Raw genomic sequence first — 19,223 nt, 5'->3', positions numbered from 1 at the left:
TATCCATTGCACTATGTTTGAAACAAAAATTAAATTTTTTTGTAGGTTTGACTACACTATTTAATTTTTTAGTCCTTTCCTTTAATAAATCCATCTGAGAAAATTTTTTTACCCTTTCATATGCTTCATTTAATAAAGTCATAGGGTAGCCCCTTTGCAAAAAACGTTGTTTCAGCTCAGAAATTTGTTCATTAAAAATGGTTTCATCATTATTCAGTTTTCTTACTCTTAGCATTTGACTATATGGAAGTCCCTTTTTAGTGTGTAATGGGTGAGCGCTCTTATAATGTAAGTAATTATTTGTTGCGGTTTCTTTTCTAAACACTTCTGTTTTTAAAGAGCCATTTTTTATTTTAAATTTGACATCAAGAAAATCTATTGTGTTTCCCCCAAATGAAAATGTGAAGCGCATGTTGTCACTGTTCACATTGTTCAGGTATTTTACAAAATCTGCAAATTCTTCCAGAGAACCCCCCAGATAATAAAAATATCATCCACAAAGCGAAAATATGCTTGTAAATGTCTTAAGTGTGGATTTAGGGCTGTTTTTATATAAAACTCTTCAAATCGTGCTAGGAATAAATTTGCATAAACACAAGAGACTGGCGTGCCCATTGCTGTGCCCACCCTTTGTATGACACAAGAGACTGGCGTGCCCATTGCTGTGCCCACTCTTTGTATGACACAAGAGACTGGCGTGCCCATTGCTGCGCCCACTCTTTGTATGACACAAGAGACTGGCGTTCCCATTGCTGTGCCCACTCTTTGTATGACACAAGAGACTGGCGTGCCCATTGCTGTGCCCACTCTTTGTATGACACAAGAGACTGGCGTTCCCATTGCTGTGCCCACTCTTTGTATGACACAAGAGACTGGCGTGCCCATTGCTGTGCCCACCCTTTGTATGACACAAGAGACTGGCGTGCCCATTGCTGTGCCCACTCTTTGTATGACACAAGAGACTGGCGTGCCCATTGCTGTGCCCACCCTTTGTATATACCACTTATCCAGAAATTTGAAGGCATTATGTGTCAAAACATAATCAAGTGACTCAATAATAAAGGAAATAAAATCCTGTCATTTGTTTGTGTTATGTAAAATCTCCTTTATTGCTGCTATGCCTTTATCATGGGGGATGCTGGTATATAGACTCTCAACATCAATAGATGCAAGGGAGAAATGTGGTTGCCAATGGAAATCTTTCAATTTTTTCAATAAATCTCCTGAATCTTTTACAAAGGATGGCACAGCTTTCAGTAAAGGTTTTAGTAGCCAGTCTAAGTATTGTGAAAGTTGTTCAGTCAAAGAGTTTTCCCTGACATTATAGGGCGACCCGGAGGCTCTTTTAAAGACTTGTGCACTTTTGGCACACTATACCAATAGGGAATTTCTGGGTATTCTGGAAAGAATTTTTCTGCTCTCTTTTTTGATAATATCCCCAATTGAACATACTTTCTTAAAAGAGATCTTAATTTGTCCTTATATTTATGCAAAGGGTTGTCATTTAGCATACAGTAGGTATTACTATCATTCAAGTGATTTACGGCATCTTGTATATAGTATGTCTTATCCAAAAGACCCAAATTCCCTCCTTTATCAGATCTCCTGAACACAGTATCACTCCATCCCTTCATTTCTTGCAAAGCTTTCATCTCAGATGCTTTCAAATTTTTTTCTGACATGGGATAGAGTAAAGCTTCTACATCCTTGATGACCAGATCATGGAAAAGATCGATACTGTTCCCAGGAGATATAGGAGGCATGAAATTTGATTTTATTCCTCCTTTAAAAGGTATTGGTATTTCTTCATTGGAATTAACTGATTCCAGGGAGAAATCTGGTTCAGTTATACTCATTAACATTTCAACATCACTTAAAAATTGTCTGGGACAGATATCTGAATTTAGCATAAAGCCTAAAGGACCAATAGTTGGAGGTTTCTCACCTTCATGTATAGGAACAGAAACTGCAGCTGAAACACTGGAAAAAGATTTTTTAAGATGTAGCTTTCTTATACTTTTAAACAATTCAATCCTAAAATCGACATAATCAAATTTTTCTGGAATACAAAAATGTAAGCCTTTAGATAGAACTTCAGTATGTTCACTGGATAATTGGCGCTTTGAAAGGTTTATTATACGTAGATTGTCCTTGGAGGTGTTATTTCCTCCATGATACTTGCTTGCGTTTCTTTCCTTGATTTTGTAATTTTCCGGCCTCGTCTTGTTTTTTTCCTAAAGGGGGCGTATTATTAGAGGTAGAATGAAAAGTAAGCATGCTTGAGTCCTCTCGATCGTCTGCAACACTTGAGTCCGAATCCGTGGTCCATCCTTCATAGTTATTTTTCTTTTTATGAGCCATGTTGTATCTCCGCTTTTTAGAAAAAGAGGAACGATTTTTATTCCAGGAAAAAATCATGTTATTTTCATAGTCATTTTTATCTCTCAAAAACTTTTCTTTTTTCTTCTTCTTAATATCGATTTGTTGTAATACGAGTTTTTTATCCAATTTTTTGTAAAAATGTGTATTTTGGTTTTCTGTGTAGCGTGACTTTAATACTGATTTCGCTTTCTCCAACTGTTCAGTCAGATGATCATACTCCTGCTCATTTTTCTCTGCTACCAATTGTAAGAAATTGAGAGAACATTGGTGAAGGAGATCAGTCCATTTCTTTTGGAAAATAGGATCATCTTGAAATTGTGAAATTTCCTTGAAGATACGTAAACCTCTCGGGACTCTCTTGCATTCAGTGTATGATTTCAATGATTTTACAGTCCAGAATGATCGGATTTCTCTCTCAGCTAATGATTGTATTTTAAATTCAAGTGATCTTGTGCTGATAATATGCAGCTCTTCCTTACGATTGCATCCTCTCGTCCTGCTAAAAGTCCCTGTTCAACCGCATTCATATCAGAAAGCTCCATATTTTCATCTGTGTCCATTGTATGGATAAAAAGTGAGTGAAATAAACCCTGTGCTCAGTTCAATTACACAAGTTGAATGATCCCAGCAAAGAGCAAACAGATGAACGGCATACTAGGGCACACAAATCACCACATTACCAGACGGAGCTCTTTATCTGAAGTATTGCGGCATATGGTTCAGTCAAAAAATGGAGGTGCTTGCATGAAAAAACATGAATATTTCAATGTGAAGCGAAAAAAGAAGAAATATACAGCACTCACCAATGTAGCTGAGTTTTGCAGGGATTGAAAAGGTCAATTTTCCACCTCAAGGAGGTAACTATGACAAAGCTTTATTGCAACAAGTAGCAAAATGGATCCTGAAAGCGAACGCACAAGGTCCTTTGGGACTAAATGACCGGATCGATCTATCAGTATTTTTATAAAAAATGTTATATAAAAAATTGTATGTAAAGTTATTTAGATTATTATCTTCCTATGATATTGTAAAAATATAGATTATCTTGTAAATCGATATGGAAAGATTTATTCTTTACTAGTATCTTGCACTCTGTATATTGTATAACTATATATTTTTTTGTAAATGTTTGTTTCACAACTTGTTATGTATGTTAATTAGTAAGGTCTGTGATCCTATAAAGGGAATGACCTTTAGCTAATCCCCTCACCTGGACCCGTAGAAGCGAGTAATGGTGAAACGGCCGATGTCCGGCACCTCCCTCCCCTAGCATTCCTCCACGTCCTGCATGTCCACACATTTGATGGAATTTATGTGAAATAAAGACTCACAGTTTTTCAGCTACATCGGTGAGTGCTGCATATTTCTTCTTTTTTCGCTTCACATTGAAATATTCATGTTTTTTCATGCAAGCACCTCCATTTCTTGACTGAATCATATGCTGCAATACTTCAGATAAATAGCTCCGTCTGGTAATGTGGTGATTTGTGTGCCCTAGTATGCCGTTCATCTGTTTGCTCTTTGCTGGGATCAGACTACAGGGGAATGCAGATGCCCTGTCCAGAGTTCACTGTATGTCATGTGTCCACCCCTTAGGGTTGAACATAGGAGGGAGGTACTGTATGTGGTACAGTAAAGGGTGTTTTACTGGATGGGAGATACATTTCTCCCAACAGGTTAATGTTTGGCTGGGTTTTTCCATAAAGGCAGGACCTGCGATGATGTCATGGTCACGTGATCATCAGCCCATGTGATGTTTACCTCACTTGTAGGAGGGGTTATGGGCCATATAATGGAGGTTGGTGTTTGGCACATGGTGAGTGTGTGTCTGGAAGTTACAGGACCTTGGCTGGACTTAGCCTGAACACGTACACAGGATCCCCGTGCTGCAGGACTATAGCAGCAAGACTCTCAACAACCATGGGAATGGCACCTGGCAGATGCCGCGGACCTGTCAGCCACTTAGTTAAGCCCGTCTCGTGCAAGTGGTGAGTATGGGACCAGTGGTTCTCCAAGCTGGAGTATATTTCTGTTTTTCCTTACTTTCTGTTAATCTGCTGTTTACAACGTGACATTAAACCACTGAAATTGGACTTTAAGCCTGTGTGTTGCCTCGTTACTGCAGCCCTGCCATTACCTACCAGAGTGAATCCCTACACCTCCTTAAAACTATTGCACAGAGTCTATTTGGTGGTCTTGTACAATGGTTTCTGGGTTTTGGGATAAGGTGAAGCGTCTGATAGCACAGATGTATGATGGACCGGTTGTTCTGGAACCTTCTACCCTTTTACTGGGAACCAGGCCTTCCCGGCTTCCAAAAAGCTTTCAGAAGCTAGTAAACTACTTATGTATGGCCACTAAAATCCACATTGCGGCAAAGTGGAAGTCGCCCTCACTGTCAATACAGTTGTGGCCAAAAGTATTGACACCTCTGCAATTCTGTCAGATAATACTCAGTTTCTTCCTGATAATGATTGCAAACACAAATTCTTTGGTATTATTATCTTCATTTAATTTGTCTTAAATGAAAAAACACAAAAAGAATTGTCCTAAAGCCAAATTGGATATAATTCCACACCAAACATAAAAAAGAGGGTGGACAAAAGTATTGGCACTGTTCGAAAAATCAAGTGATGCTTCTCTAATTTGTGTAATTAACAGCACCTGTAACTTACCTGTGGCACCTAACAGGTGTTGGCAATAACTAAATCACACTTGCAGCCTGTTGACATGGGTTAAAGTTGACTCAACCTCTGTCCTGTGTCCTTGTGTGTACCACATTGAGCATGGAGAAAAGAAAGAAGACCAAAGAACTGTCTGAGGACTTGAGAAACCAAATTGTGAGGAAGCGTGAGGAAGCATGAGCAATCTCAAGGTTACAAGTCCATCTCCAAAGACCTGAATGTTCCTGTGTCTACCGTGCGCAGTGTCATCAAGAAGTTTAAAGCCCATGGCACTGTGGCTAACCTCCCTAGATGTGGATGGAAAAGAAAAATTGACAAGAGATTTCAACGCAAGATTGTACAGATGTTGGATAACTCGACTAACATCCAAACAAGTTCAAGCTGCCCTGCAGTCCGAGGGTACAACAGTGTCAACCCGTACTATCTGTCGGCATCTGAATGAAAAGGGACAGTAAGGTAGGAGACCCAGGAAGACCCCACTTCTTACCCCGAGACATAAAAAAGCCAGGCTGGAGTTTGCCAAAACTTGCCTGAAAAAGCCTAAAACGTTTTGGAAGAATGTTCTCTGGTCAGATGAGACAAAAGTAGAGCTTTTTGGGCAAAGGCATCAACATAGTGTTTACAGGAGAAAAAAAGAGGCATTCAAAGAAAAGAACACGGTCCCTACAGTCAAACATGGCAGAGGTTCCCTGATGTTTTGGGGTTGCTTTGCTGCCTCTGGCACTGGACTGCTTGACCATGTGCATGGCATTATGAAGACTACCAACAAATTTTGCAGCATAATGTAGGGCCCAGTGTGAGAAAGCTGGGTCTCCCTCAGAGGTCATGGGTCTTCCAGCAGGACAATGACCCAAAACACACTTCAAAAAGCACTAGAAAATGGTTTGAGAGAAAGCACTGTAGACTTCTAAGATGGCCAGCAATGAGTCCAGACCTGAATCCCATAGAACACCTGTGGAGAGATCTAAAAATGGCAGTTTGGAGAAGGCACCCTTCAAATATCAGGGACCTGGAGCAGTTTGCCAAAGAAGAATGGTCTAAAATTCCAGCAGAGCATTGTAAGAAACTCATTGATGGTTACCGGAAGTGGTTGGTCGCAGTTATTTTGGCTAAAGGTTGTGCAACCAAGTATTAGGCTGAGGGTACCAATACTTTTGTCTGGCCCATTTTTGGAGTTTTGTGTGAAATGATCAATGTTTTGATTTTTGCTTCATTCTCTTTTGTGTTTTTTTCATTTAAGACAAATTAAATGAAGATAATAATACCAAAGAATTTGTGTTTGCAATCATTTTCAGGAAGAAACTGAGTATTATCTGACAGAATTGCAGGGGGTGTCAATACTTTTGGCCACAACTGTATCTATGAATGACATTATGTTATTCTCATTTGTGGCCCCAGCGTTTCTTATAGAATAAATGCCTTTCTCAGACAGTCCTGTAGTAATTACTTTGTTCTCACGGTTTGTAGGAGGGTTCGTTATCAGTATAAGTGCGAGAGATGAGAGACCGACGACTGCAGTTTTACCCTGTGTGTCCGGCGTCAGTTTTACAGTGTGAGAGATGCGGGGTCTGTGACCGAAGCTGGGGGTATATGGGTGTATACAGCATACACAGAGGGGTCTGTGACCGAAGCTGGGGGTATACGGGTGTATACAGCATACATAGGGGTCTGTGACCGAAGCTGGGGGTATACGGGTGTATACAGCATACATAGGGGTCTGTGACCAAAGCTGGGGGTATACGGGTGTATACAGCATACACTGAGGGGTCTATGACCGAAGCTGGGGGTATACGAGGGTATACAGAGTAACAGGGGTCTGCGACCGAAGCTGGGGATATATGGGTGTATACAGCATACACAGAAGGGTCTATGACCGAAGCTGGGGGTATACGGGAGTATAAAGAGCACACTGAGGGGGTCTGTGACCAAAGCTGGGGGAATACAGGTGTATACAGCGTACACTGAGGGGTCTGTGACTGAAGCTGGGGGTGTACAGAGTACACAGAGGGGTCCACACAAACGCGGTTTTGCTCAGTACACCTCGTACACACAGCTCCGCTATGTACACTCGTACACGCGCGGCTCCGCTCCGTACACCTCGTACACGCGCGGCTCCGCTCCGTACACCTCGTACACGCGCGGCTCCGCTCCGTACACCTCGTACACGCGTGGCTCCGCTCCGTACACCTCGTACATGCGCAACTCCGCTCCGTACACCTCGTACACGCGCGGCTCCGCTTCGTACACACAGGGCTCCGCTCCGTACACCTCGTACACACGCGGCTCCGCTCCGTCCACCTCGTACACACGCGGCTCCGCTCCGTACACCTCGTACACACACAGCTCGGCTCCGTACACCTTGTACACACACGGCTCAGCTCCGTACACCTCGTACACACGCGGCACCGCTCCGTACACCTCGTACACACGGCTCCGCTCCGTACACCTCGTACACACACGGCTCCGCTCCGTACACCTCGTACACACATGGCTCCGCTCCGTACACCTCGTACACACACGGCTCCGCTCCGTACACCTCGTACACACGCGGCTCCGCTCTGTACAACTCGTACACACACGGCTCCGCTCCGTACACCTCGTACACACACGGCTCCGCTCCGTACACCTCGTACACACGCGGCTCCGCTCCGTACACCTCGTACACACATGGCTCCGCTCCGTACACCTCGTACACACACGGCTCCGCTCCGTACACCTCGTACACACGCGGCTCCGCTCCGTACACCTCGTACGGACATGGCTCCGCTCCGTACACCTCGTACACACATGGCTCCGCTCCGTACACCTCGTACACACACGGCTCCGCTCCGTACACCTCGTACACACGCGGCTCCGCTCCGTACAACTCGTACACACACGGCTCCGCTCCGTACACCTCGTACACACACGCGGCTCCGCTCCGTACACACATGGCTCTGCTCCGTACACCTCGTACACACACGGCTCCGCTCCGTACACCTCGTACACACACGGCTCTGCTACATCTACCCTGTAAACCCCTCCTGACCCCACACATAAACTTCCCCTCATCCAGCACCATGACAACCAGCACAGCAGAGTCCTGCACACACTGAGGCCCCTGATCATGTGACCCCTGACTCCTCCCCTCCTGTGACCTCATCACAGGTCCTGTGCGCACAGAGCAGCTGTAGAAATCTCCAGCCTCGGGGGTCTCACCAGACTTCGCTCTTTTCTTGCAGGGGCCGCAGTGGATTTCATCTTGGATCCATAGAGCTGAATAGAGGAGCGATGTTCCTTCACTCTGATGGGAATTGATGGTGACGTTTGTCCAACGTCCACGTTACCGAGTAAATCCCCCCAGGACTGCAGCCGGTAAAGACCCCGATATCCACAGGTGTCCCCTCTAATTGGGGGAAAGGGATAGAAAAGCCTCTTATCCCGAGGGGAAACCCTGTACATGGAGACATCGGCCTCAGATCTCTCCTGTCCTGTTCTTCCAGAAAAGCCTCAAACTTCTGTGTGTGACTCAGAGCTGAGATCTAACGGGAGAGAAGATTCCAGTGCGGGGAAGACGGGAAACCTTCATATAGACGGCCGGTGGGGATGGAGGCAGTGACCGACTCTGGCCACATCTGTCTCTAGAGCCGCAGTAGAAGATGAAGATGTCGTCCTCACCATGAAGGAGTTATTTCTCATGTCGCGTGTTATGAATCTCTCCTGCAGTATTGCTAATGCCGATTCCAGTGTCGGTAATGAGACGAGAATTAGCGTTATGGAAGATGAGTCTATGAGGAACGTGTTCAGCTGCCGACTCCGAGGAGGAAACTGCTTGTTGTCTGTGGCCTAAATATATAGGTTTTATTAGTAGATGTCAGGGAAGAAAACTAAACCCTGTAAGATAATAAATCTCCTCATATGTTTCCCTTATTATCTCCAGTAATTGTATTATTACACAGGATTCTTATGGTGTTACATCGGATCATCTTCTTCTCATTCAGGTCTCTACAATATCGGATCCTCTCAGTGAAGATCTTTTACAGAAGAGAATTTTCCTGATTTCCCCATCAAGGATGGATATGGACAGAGACAAGATGGCGGAGAGGATGTTACACCTCACCCTAGAGATCCTCTTCCGTCTCACTGGAGAGGTGAGAGATTCTGATGACGTCACATTACATCATTCTTATCTATGGGAATAACAGATGGACAGAACTGGAGAGGTGAGGACTCTGGAAATGTCTGGAGTGAGATTTATTAATGTGTCTCTCCATAACCAGGATTACACAGTGGTGAAGAAGACCTCTAGTGATCGCTGTCAGGACCCTGTGTCTGAGGGATGGGGAAGACCCCTGAGCCCAATCACGGGGCCTTCACCTCACCCCCTGATCCATGAGGACATCAATGACCAGAAGATCCTAGACCTCATCTACAAGATGATTGAGCTGCTGACTGGAGAGGTGACACTGCTGGGAATGCTGGGACATTATACAGTAACACTATGAAGAGATCGGGGGATGACGGTATCATTGTATGTGTCAGGTTCCTATAAGGTGTCAGGATGTCGCTGTCTATTTCTCCATGGAGGAGTGGGAGTATTTAGAAGGACACAGAGATCTGTACAAGAACGTCATAATGGAGGTTCCCCAGCCCCTCACATCTCCAGGTAATAGACAGGACTAAATACACACGGCCTATAATTATCTGTATGTAGAGAATGAATTCAGTCCCTGTATGTGTTTCCTCCAGATCTATCCAGTAAGAGGACAACACCAGAGAGATGTCCCCGTCCTCTTCTTCCACAGGACTGTAACCAAGAAGATCCCAGTGCTCCTCAGGATCATCAGGTAGATGGAGAGAAGGTGTCAGGAGATCTCCCCTATGATGTGTAGACGGCTGTGAAGGTCTTGTGCTCAGTCTTGTTTTATCCACCAGTATTATATGTTTTATACTTGTGTAATGAGAACGGTGGAGATGGCAGGATTAGAGCTGATCATAGATGGGACTTCTCCATCTGTCTGTGACTTTTACAATATTTGTTTCAGGGTGAAGATCTGACCCATATTAATACTACAGACACATATGTGAGGGGTGATGAGCGGTGTAAAGAGGAGATTCCCACATATGACTACCCAGGTGAGTAGTAACCACTGAATGCAGAGAAGTCACAGATTCCTCTCAGTCACCGGCTGTGGCTGCTTTATCGGTGGTGTAGTCCGGCCGTATTACCATGATCACCATTTTGCCTCTAGACCACAACATTCTCCTCCACCCAAAACTGTTCAAATGACTTTGTGCATTGAAAGCCCTTTTCTATAGAACTTACAACCAATTACATTGTTTTCGATCCTAAGGAATTCAGATTCCTGCACAATCTCTCCTGAAATGGGGAGCAATATTATTTCTCTAATCTTCTGCTCAGGATCCATAGTAGATCCAATGGTCCACCATAAATGAGGGCAACTCTGGTTTACTGTTGTGTAATCTGTATTTGTAGTTTTCAGTTAATGAGATTCTCGTGCTCTGGGGTGGGGCTGTGGGTGGGGCTGTGGGCGGGGCTTTATGTGGTGCTCTGATTACATATTCATCTGTATTGGCTTATGACAGGTCGCTGACCCCTCACTGACCTGCCCCCATTATTTCATAATGCATATAATAGCATTGATATTATTGGTGATAATGCCTATAATATTGTGGCTATTGTGAGGCTTAGAAAGAAATTACATCCAGCACAATGTCACCGGTGATGGCGGCGCCTGCGCAGTAACATCTATATCAACTATATCAAATTTTTTTTGTTAGGAAGTTATAAGGGTTAAAAGATAAACAGCGATTTCTCATTTTTACAACAAAATTTACAAAACCATTTTTTTAGGGACCACCTCACATTTGAAATGAGTTTGGGGGGTCAATATGACAGAAAATACCCAAAAGTGACACCATTCTAAAGAGTGCACCCCTCAAGGGGCTCAAAACCACATTCAAGAAGTTTATTAACCCTTCAGGTGCTTCACTGGAATGAATGGAATGTGGAAGGAAAAAATAAACATTTACTTTAATTTTCTTTCACAAAAATTTTCCTTTAGACCTATTTTTTTTCACTTTCGCCAGGGTAACAGGAGAAAATGGACGATACGTTTTGTTGTGCAATTTCTCCTGAGCATGCCGATACCCCATATGTTGGGGAAATCTACTGTTTGGGTGCACGGCAGGGCTCGGAAGGGAAGGCGCAGCATTTGACTTTATGAATGTAAAATATACTGTAATAATTAGCGGTTGCCATGTCGTGTTTGTCGAGCCCCTGATGTGCCTAAACAGTGGAAACCACCAACAAGTGACACCATTTTAGAAACTAGACCCCTTAGGGAACTTATCCAGATGTGTATTGAGCACCTTCAACCCACAGGTGCTTCACAGAAGTTTATAACATGGCGCCATGCAAATAAAAAAAAATACGATTTTTCACAAATCTTTTTAGCTCCATATTTTGCATTTTCATAAGGGTAACAGGAGAAATTGCTCCATTCAATTTGTTGTGCAATTTCTCCTGAGCTCGCCGATACCCCACATGTGGGAGAATACCACTGTTTCGGCGCATGGCAGGGCTTGGAAGGGAAGGAGCGCTGTATTGGAGAGCAGATTTTGCTGGAAGTGTTTGTGGGTGACATGTCACATTGTCAGAGCCCCTGAGGTGCCAGAACAGCATAAGCCCCAAAAGTGACTGCATTTTACCAAATACTACCCTGAATGAGTTCTTCTAGTGGTGCAGTGAGCATACTGACCCCACAGCTGTTCCATAGAAAATTATACCATTGGGCAGTGAAGAAAAAATAATTACTGTATTTTTTGGACTATAAGACGCACCCCAAATTTTCAAAAGGAAAATAGGGGAGAAAAATGTGCAAAATGGGGGTCCATCTTACATCCGAATTCAGCTTACCGGTGGTCCAGGCTGGTGCGGTGGCCTCCGGAAGCTCCCATTCCAGGCTGGTGTGGCAGCGGTGCTCTGTGCTTGGGTGGAAGTGCTCTGCGTTGGGTCGGCAGCGCTCCACCTGTGGCGGCGGCAGCGCTCTGTGCTGGGGCAGCGGCACTCTGTGCTGCGTGGGGGGCTTTGCCGCCATTTTGTCAAAGCCTTAAGCCCCTGCAGCTCCATTGCTGTGATGCGATGGCCTCCGGGAGAATGGCAGGTGGGGGCGGCACATGCTCAGATTTAGATCTCGGCAACGAGATCTCGGGGCGAGATCTGAATCTGAGCATGCGCCGTTCACAGCGGCCATTTTTCTGGAGACCACCGCATCGTAGCAATGAAACTGCAGGGGTCTCTGGACTTTGACAAAATTCCAGTGGAGCCCTCCACGCAGCACAGAGCGCCGCCGCAACAGCATTTGTAAGTAAATTCCTACTATAAGACGCATCCCCATTTCCCCACTAAATTTTTTGGCAAAAAGTGCGACTTATAGTCTGAAAAATATGGTACATTTTTATCACTAAAATGTTGTTTTAACCCCAGATATTACATTGGAAATTAGGTAGATAGGTAAATGGTCACTACACCCAGAGATGAATTCACAGAGGGGGGTCATTTCTAATTCCCAGAGGGGTGTCATTTCTAAAATGGGGTCACTTCAGGGGGGATTCTGCTGTTGTGGCACTTTGGAGAGCCGCTAAATGCTAGAACAACAGAATCCCCCCTGAAGTGACCCCATGTTGGAAATGACACCCCTCTGGGAATTCATCTATGAATATAGTGACCATTTTCTCTACATGGATGATTTCCAGAAACTCGTAGTGGAAGTTTTAGAGCAAAAATTGCAAAAATGTCATTGTAGTGCCCAATATATTGTGCCCAGCTTGTGTCTCTGGAGACCTCCCCCCCCCACCCCCGGAAATTGTTAAGTCAGCTCTACTCAAATGTGTCTGTCACTAAATAATCCAAATGCTTGAATGTCAAAACAGTTCAAAAACGTGGTTCTGTGTGGAAGATTGTAAAGCCGTCATGGAGGCATAAGGCTGGCAGTGATGGGCATTGTGGGTAATAATAGCGGGGATCATGCCTCATTCCTCTCTAGGAACATACACGACATCTTCTCTGGGGGTTCTTTCTTGTTTCAGTTACTGGGATGAGTGCAATAAAATGTCGCTCAGTGAGTCTTCTCACATCTTCACATTCTAAAGGATTGGCGGGGACAAAATTCTCAAAAACAAGATTTTCAGTGACCTTTTCCTGATAATCAAGGAAAGTATCTGCATTTCCGGCTTTTTTGTGTAACACAAAAGAATTATATGTGGCCACCTGAAACAAATACATGACTAACTTTTTATACCAGGTATATGATTTTCTTGATACCTGGTATGGCTGTAGAACTTGATCTGCAAGGTCCACACCCCCATATATTTGTTGTAGTCAATGACAGACACAGGTTTTGGAGTAGTGGATCCCTGTTGGTCTGCAGTGGCCCTTGTGGCATCTGTGTGGATCGAGCTCAGGATAAAAATATCTTTATCCTTAAGGCCCCGTCTCACTAAGCAATCTTGGTAGCGAGATCGCTGCTGAGTCACAACTTTAGTGACGTAACAGCGATCTCACCAGCGAGATTGCTGTGTGTGACAGCGATCAGCGAGCGGCCCCCCTGCCGGTATCGCTGATCGCTGCAAGAAATCTCTGGACATTTCTTTTGTCGCTGGTCTCCCGCTGGCCAGCACGCATCGCTGTGTGTGACAGGCGGGAGACCAGCGATCAGGAGTAAAAAAATAATAAAAAAAATAAAAAATAGAGTTATTCTCACCTTCCGATGTCCCGTTCAGCCATCCTGCCTCTCTCCACGCTCCGGTCCCAGTGATCCTTTACATGAATGACCGCGAGACTTTGTTATCCCTCGAGACCGTGACATCTCGCGGTCATTCGTGCAAAGGATCACTGGGACCGGAGCGTGAAGAGAGGCAGGATGGCTGAACGGGACGTCGGAAGGTGAGAATAACTATATTTTTTATTTTGATTCTATTTTCTACAGCGATAGCCAGCGATGCCGGGCGATCACATAGCGACTTACTAGCGATCCTGACACCTTCATATCGGTGTCGGGATCGCTGGTGAGTCGCTTAGTGTGACGGGGCCTTTATACTTAAGGGCAAGCAGCTCTCCATTGTGTAAAGCCCCTGACTGCCACTTTCAGAACTTTTTGCTGACCAATGATTGTGGAAACACCTGACGGTTTTTGCGAATAGTCCCACAAGCCCCTATGTTATGTTCAACCAGACTTTTAAATAGAGGTATGCTGGTGTAGTAGTTGTCAAGTTACAGATTGTAGCCTTTTTGTAAAAATGGAGTTATCAGCTCCCAAACGATTTTTCCCTATGTCCCCAGATAAGTAGGGCCTCCTGGTGGGTTTAGTTTGCTGTCTTTCCCCTCATAAATGCGAAAAGCTGATGTGGATCCGGTTGAACTCTCGCACATTTTATAGAGCTTTATTCCAAAAATTGCCCTCTTAGAAGGAATAAATTGCTTGAGGTGCAGTCTTCCTTTTCCTTTTCTGTGATGATGGGTCTGATTTTGAATAGTCTGTCATGTTCTGGGACATTTCTGGGCAGGCATTGACTATTGTCGTTAAAATGACAAAATCTCATGAGCATTTCATAACAGGTCCTACGAAGAACAGCAGAAAACATAGGGGTGGCTTGAACAGGGCGGTTGGACCAATATGACCGAATGGTTATTTTTTTAAACAAGTTCCATATTGAATGTAAGTCCTAAAAATGCTTTCCTTTCTAGGACATTAGTTGGTGTCCATAAATTTGACCTAGCACAATAGGATCGTGGATTCTGGCTGATGAATTGGGACACATATAAATTTGTAGGACAATATGCTCTAGCAAGCTATCTGTCATAAACAAATTAAAAAAATAATCGTTCCAAAATTTTCCACCTCCACATTTATACCAGGAATGGCATTAAAATTAGGGATGAATGGAGTAGCCGAATCAGAAGCCTCCCATCTGGGAAATGCTACATCAAGAGGCAAAGCCCCTTGGACATTGGTGTGCGCCAATTCACGAGCACTAGGGACAGCGCTAGTACTGGGCATTGTTCCCTGAGTTGGAGACATTTCTCCAGAAGCGCTATTTGTCCTCCTTGTTGTACTGGTCCTTGTGTGTGAGGATGGACCAGAATCACTGCTCATTTCTGAGCTATCACTGTCGCTGCTACTAAAGCCCTCGAAATCCACATCGCCATCTGACACTGCACTTTTTTTGCTGTCAGAACATAAAAGTGCATAAGCCTCCTCTGCACTATAATACTGACAGGCCATTTTATTCGTTTATAGTTTTTTTTTTCCGGAAATAGAAAACTCTCACGTAACATGACTGACGTGACCAAATTATTGGGGAGACAATTGAGAAAAGCCTAATTCTTTAGCCTACCCCTAACTGTAGAATAAACCCTAACTTTAGCCTAACAGTAACCCTAACTTTAGCCTAACAGTAACCCTAACTTTAGCCTAACAGTAACCCTAACTTTAGCCTAACAGTAACCCTAACTTTAGCCTAACAGTAACCCTAACTTTAGCCTAACAGTAACCCTAACTTTAGCCTAACAGTAACCCTAACTTTAGCCTAACAGTAACCCTAACTTTAGCCTAACAGTAACCCTAACTTTAGCCTAACAGTAACCCTAACTTTAGCCTAACAGTAACCCTAACTTTAGCCTAACAGTAACCCAACTTTTGCCAAACAGTAACCCTAACTTTAGCCTAACAGTAACCCAACTTTTGCCAAACAGTAACCTTAACTTTCGCCTGACAGGAACCCTTTAGCCCCCGTCTCACATAGCGAGATCGATTTTGTGACGCATCAGCGATCTCGCCTGCGTTCTCGCTACTTGTGACACATAGCGGTGATTGGGCCCCTGCTGCGGTGTTGCTGATCATGCTCGAATGTCCTGGGCCATTTTTTGATCGCTGGTGTCCCGCTGGCCAGCATGCATCGCTGTGTTTGACAGGGACAATGAGGAATGACCTCAGTACTACAGGTCTGAGAGACCGGATCCCAACGACTGTCGTATCATTCTATATCGCTGCTGCATCGCTGTGAGATCTGACTTTGACATCTCACCAGCGACCATGTAGCGATGCACCAGCGATCCCTATTAGGTCATATCATTGTCGGGATCGCTGGTGCATCGCCAAGAGTGACAGTACTCTTACTTTAGCCCCAACACTAACCCTAACTATAGCATTAACTCTAACCTGCCTTGACTAAGGGTGCTGAGACTCTAGAAATGCGTTGAGAATGCAAGCATCTGTATTTTCTATGCAGGCATTTTAACTTCCTCTTTGTAACGTCTGATGTGAATAAAGAAATCTGTTTTCACAACATCGTGGAGCTGGAGAACTTCTTCCAATTATTTTTGCCTATGTAACATTGATTGGTTTCTTTATATTTGATATTTGGGAGGCAGAATGAACCAACAGTTGAACACCACACACTACTGGCTCATCCAACAAGGTTTTCTATTAGACTGTGAACTGTCATTGTCTTGGTAAATAATTAAAGTTTTTTACATAGCTTGCCATTTTTATGGACAGTTTAAGTAGAAATGTTCAAAAATATAAAACTCAAGGATATTTTATTAAAAAAATTGTTTTTTATCCTAGAAGATGACTGTACCAAGCGATCAGAGGGACAGCTGACATCTTCAATTTTTAAATCTAATGATCTTGAGATCCTACAAGATACAACTGAAGTGAATGCCATTACTCCAGATATATCATCACCTATTCACAGTAAAGATCTGTCATCTGATCCTATGAAACAGGTCACATCTTCTGATTCTTTACCGATTACTAAGGAAATTCAAAGTCACAAAAGAGACATTAAAAAACAAACTGCTCCTAAAGCAAAGAAGCCATTTTCATGTTCAGAATGTGGGAAATGTTTTAACAAGAAATCACAATTGGTTAATCACCATAGATCTCACACAGGGGAGAAGCCTTTTTCCTGTTCAGAATGTGGGAAATGTTTTAGCCGGAAAGAGCATCTTATTAATCACCAGAGAACTCACACAGGGGAGAAGCCGTTTTCCTGTTCAGAATGTGGGAAATGTTTTAAACAGAAAGAGCATCTTATTAATCACCAGAGAACTCACACAGGGGAGAAGCTTTTTTCATGTTCAGAATGTGGGAAATGTTTTACTCAGAAACCAAATCTCATTACACATCAAAGAATTCACACAGCAGAGAAGCCATATTCATGTTCAGAATGTGAGAAATATTTTAAATGGAAAGTAAGTCTTGATAGCCATCAAAGAACCCACACAGGGGAGAAGCCTTTTTCCTGTTCACAATGTGGGAAATGTTTTAAATGGAAAATATATCTTGATCGCCATCAGAGAACTCACACAGGGGAGAAGCCTTTTTCCTGTTCAGAATGTGGGAAATGTTTTAGCCGGAAAGAGCATCTTATTAATCACCAGAGAACTCACACAGGGGAGAAACCTTTTTCCTGTTCAGAATGTAGGAAATGTTTTAACCAGAAAGAGCATCTTATTAATCACCAGAGAACTCACACAGGAGAGAAGCTTTTTTCATGTTCAGAATGTGGGAAATGTTTTACTCAGAAACCAAATCTTGTTACACATCAGAGAATTCACACAGCAGAGAAGCCATATTCATGTTCAGAATGTGGGAAATATTTTAAATGGAAAGTAAGTCTTGAAAGCCATCAGAGAACTCACACAGGGGAGAAGCCTTTTTCCTGTTCAGAATGTGGGAAATGTTTTACTCATAATTCAAATCTTGTTAGACATCAGAGAATTCACACAGCAGAGAAGCCATATTCATGTTCAGAATGTGGGAAATGTTTTAAATGGAAAGTAAGTCTTGATCGCCATCAGAGAACTCACACAGGGGAGAAGCCTTTTTCATTTTCTTAATGTGGGAAATGTTTTACTTGGAAATCAACTGTTAATAAACATCAGAGATGTCACATAGGGGAGAAGCCTTTTTTATGTTCAGAATGTTGGAAACGTTTTAACCAAAATTAGATCTTCTTAAAGGGGTTGTCTCTTGTCATTCCTCATGCTTGCTGACAAAAGGATAAAACTAAACTTTATTAACTCAAAATGTAAAACTATACCCATAAATTTACCCCCTGAAGGTTAGTCAGAAGATGACTAATAGAAAAAACATGTACCCCACGTTTCAGTAGATAGGGTATACACACTCACTCTCCAAGCCTCTCATTTCTGTGAGTTTTGTCATCCTCACCAAAGGCGACTCATCAGCAGACTACATTTAATATTGACCTATATTCAAGCCAGACTAGATGGAAAAAAAACTAAAATCATGTATCATGTTATCCGAAACAGTCAGAAAACTAGCCCCATATTGGCAGATCCCAGACCTCAAACTATATACTGTGTAAGTTTATAAGCCCCTCCAGTGTCAGGAATAGATAGTATGTGAAAATACAGTATAATTCTTGTGATTTTCTCCTATAGGGACTGCCCTAGTTTGGTAATGTAACTGCTGTTAATTAGTAGTGCAGACAAATTGTCCTAGACTAAACTCATTATGTACCACTCAGGGAGAACTTACCTGCTCCAAAGATCATTAGCAGCTTCTAACTAATGGCCATGCTGCGGTCTGTCAGGGAATGAGTGCAATATCGTTATAAAGACTAGGGATATGTGCAGTCATAATGTCTGGGAGATCTGTGCCATTATTTAGTATGAATATGGAAATTATCTCTGAAAGTAAAGTGTTCCCTGAGCGGTATATACTGTATTGTCACATACTATCTATTCCTGACACTGGAGGGGCTTATAAACTTACACAGTATATAGTTTGAGGTCTGGGATCTGCCAATATCTGGCTAGTTTTCTGACTGTTTCGGATAACATGATACATGATTTTAGGGTTTTCTTCATCTAGTCCCGCTTGAATATAGTTCAATATTAAATAATCTCCTGATGAATGAATGATGAATCCAATGAATATTCATTTCTCTTAAGTAGCAGCACATGTGACTGCCGGCAGCAGCAGGATGTCGGTGGCTGATACTGCACTCTACTGAAGAGCAATGAATACTCACCGTGATCTTTGAGGAACAGTCCTGGCGAGTACTCTGGCAAATATAATATTTTTTTTGTTTTCTGATGGGGCCATGCATACCAGGATGGGG

The 19,223-nt window shown here is 43.3% G+C and overlaps 1 protein-coding gene across 1 annotated transcript; it reads left to right on the top strand.

The window, feature by feature from the left end:
• Positions 1 to 10,099: 10,099 nt before the first annotated feature.
• LOC141101517 (uncharacterized) lies at positions 10,100 to 18,026 on the top strand. The gene is made up of 2 exons (XM_073590645.1): positions 10,100 to 10,181; positions 16,697 to 18,026. Exon 2 carries the CDS (start codon positions 16,849 to 16,851, stop codon positions 17,971 to 17,973), a length of 1,125 nt encoding a protein of 374 aa, XP_073446746.1. The 5' UTR covers positions 10,100 to 10,181; positions 16,697 to 16,848; the 3' UTR covers positions 17,974 to 18,026.
• Positions 18,027 to 19,223: the final 1,197 nt, after the last annotated feature.

The sequence above is a fragment of the Dendrobates tinctorius genome, unplaced genomic scaffold (genome assembly GCF_039654945.1).
Source record: "Dendrobates tinctorius isolate UK_male_01 unplaced genomic scaffold, ASM3965494v1 ptg000119l, whole genome shotgun sequence".
NCBI classification, from domain to species: Eukaryota; Metazoa; Chordata; class Amphibia; order Anura; family Dendrobatidae; genus Dendrobates; species Dendrobates tinctorius.
The sequence above is the reverse complement of the archived record's forward strand: the minus strand, read 5'-3'. Positions and strand labels throughout refer to the sequence as shown.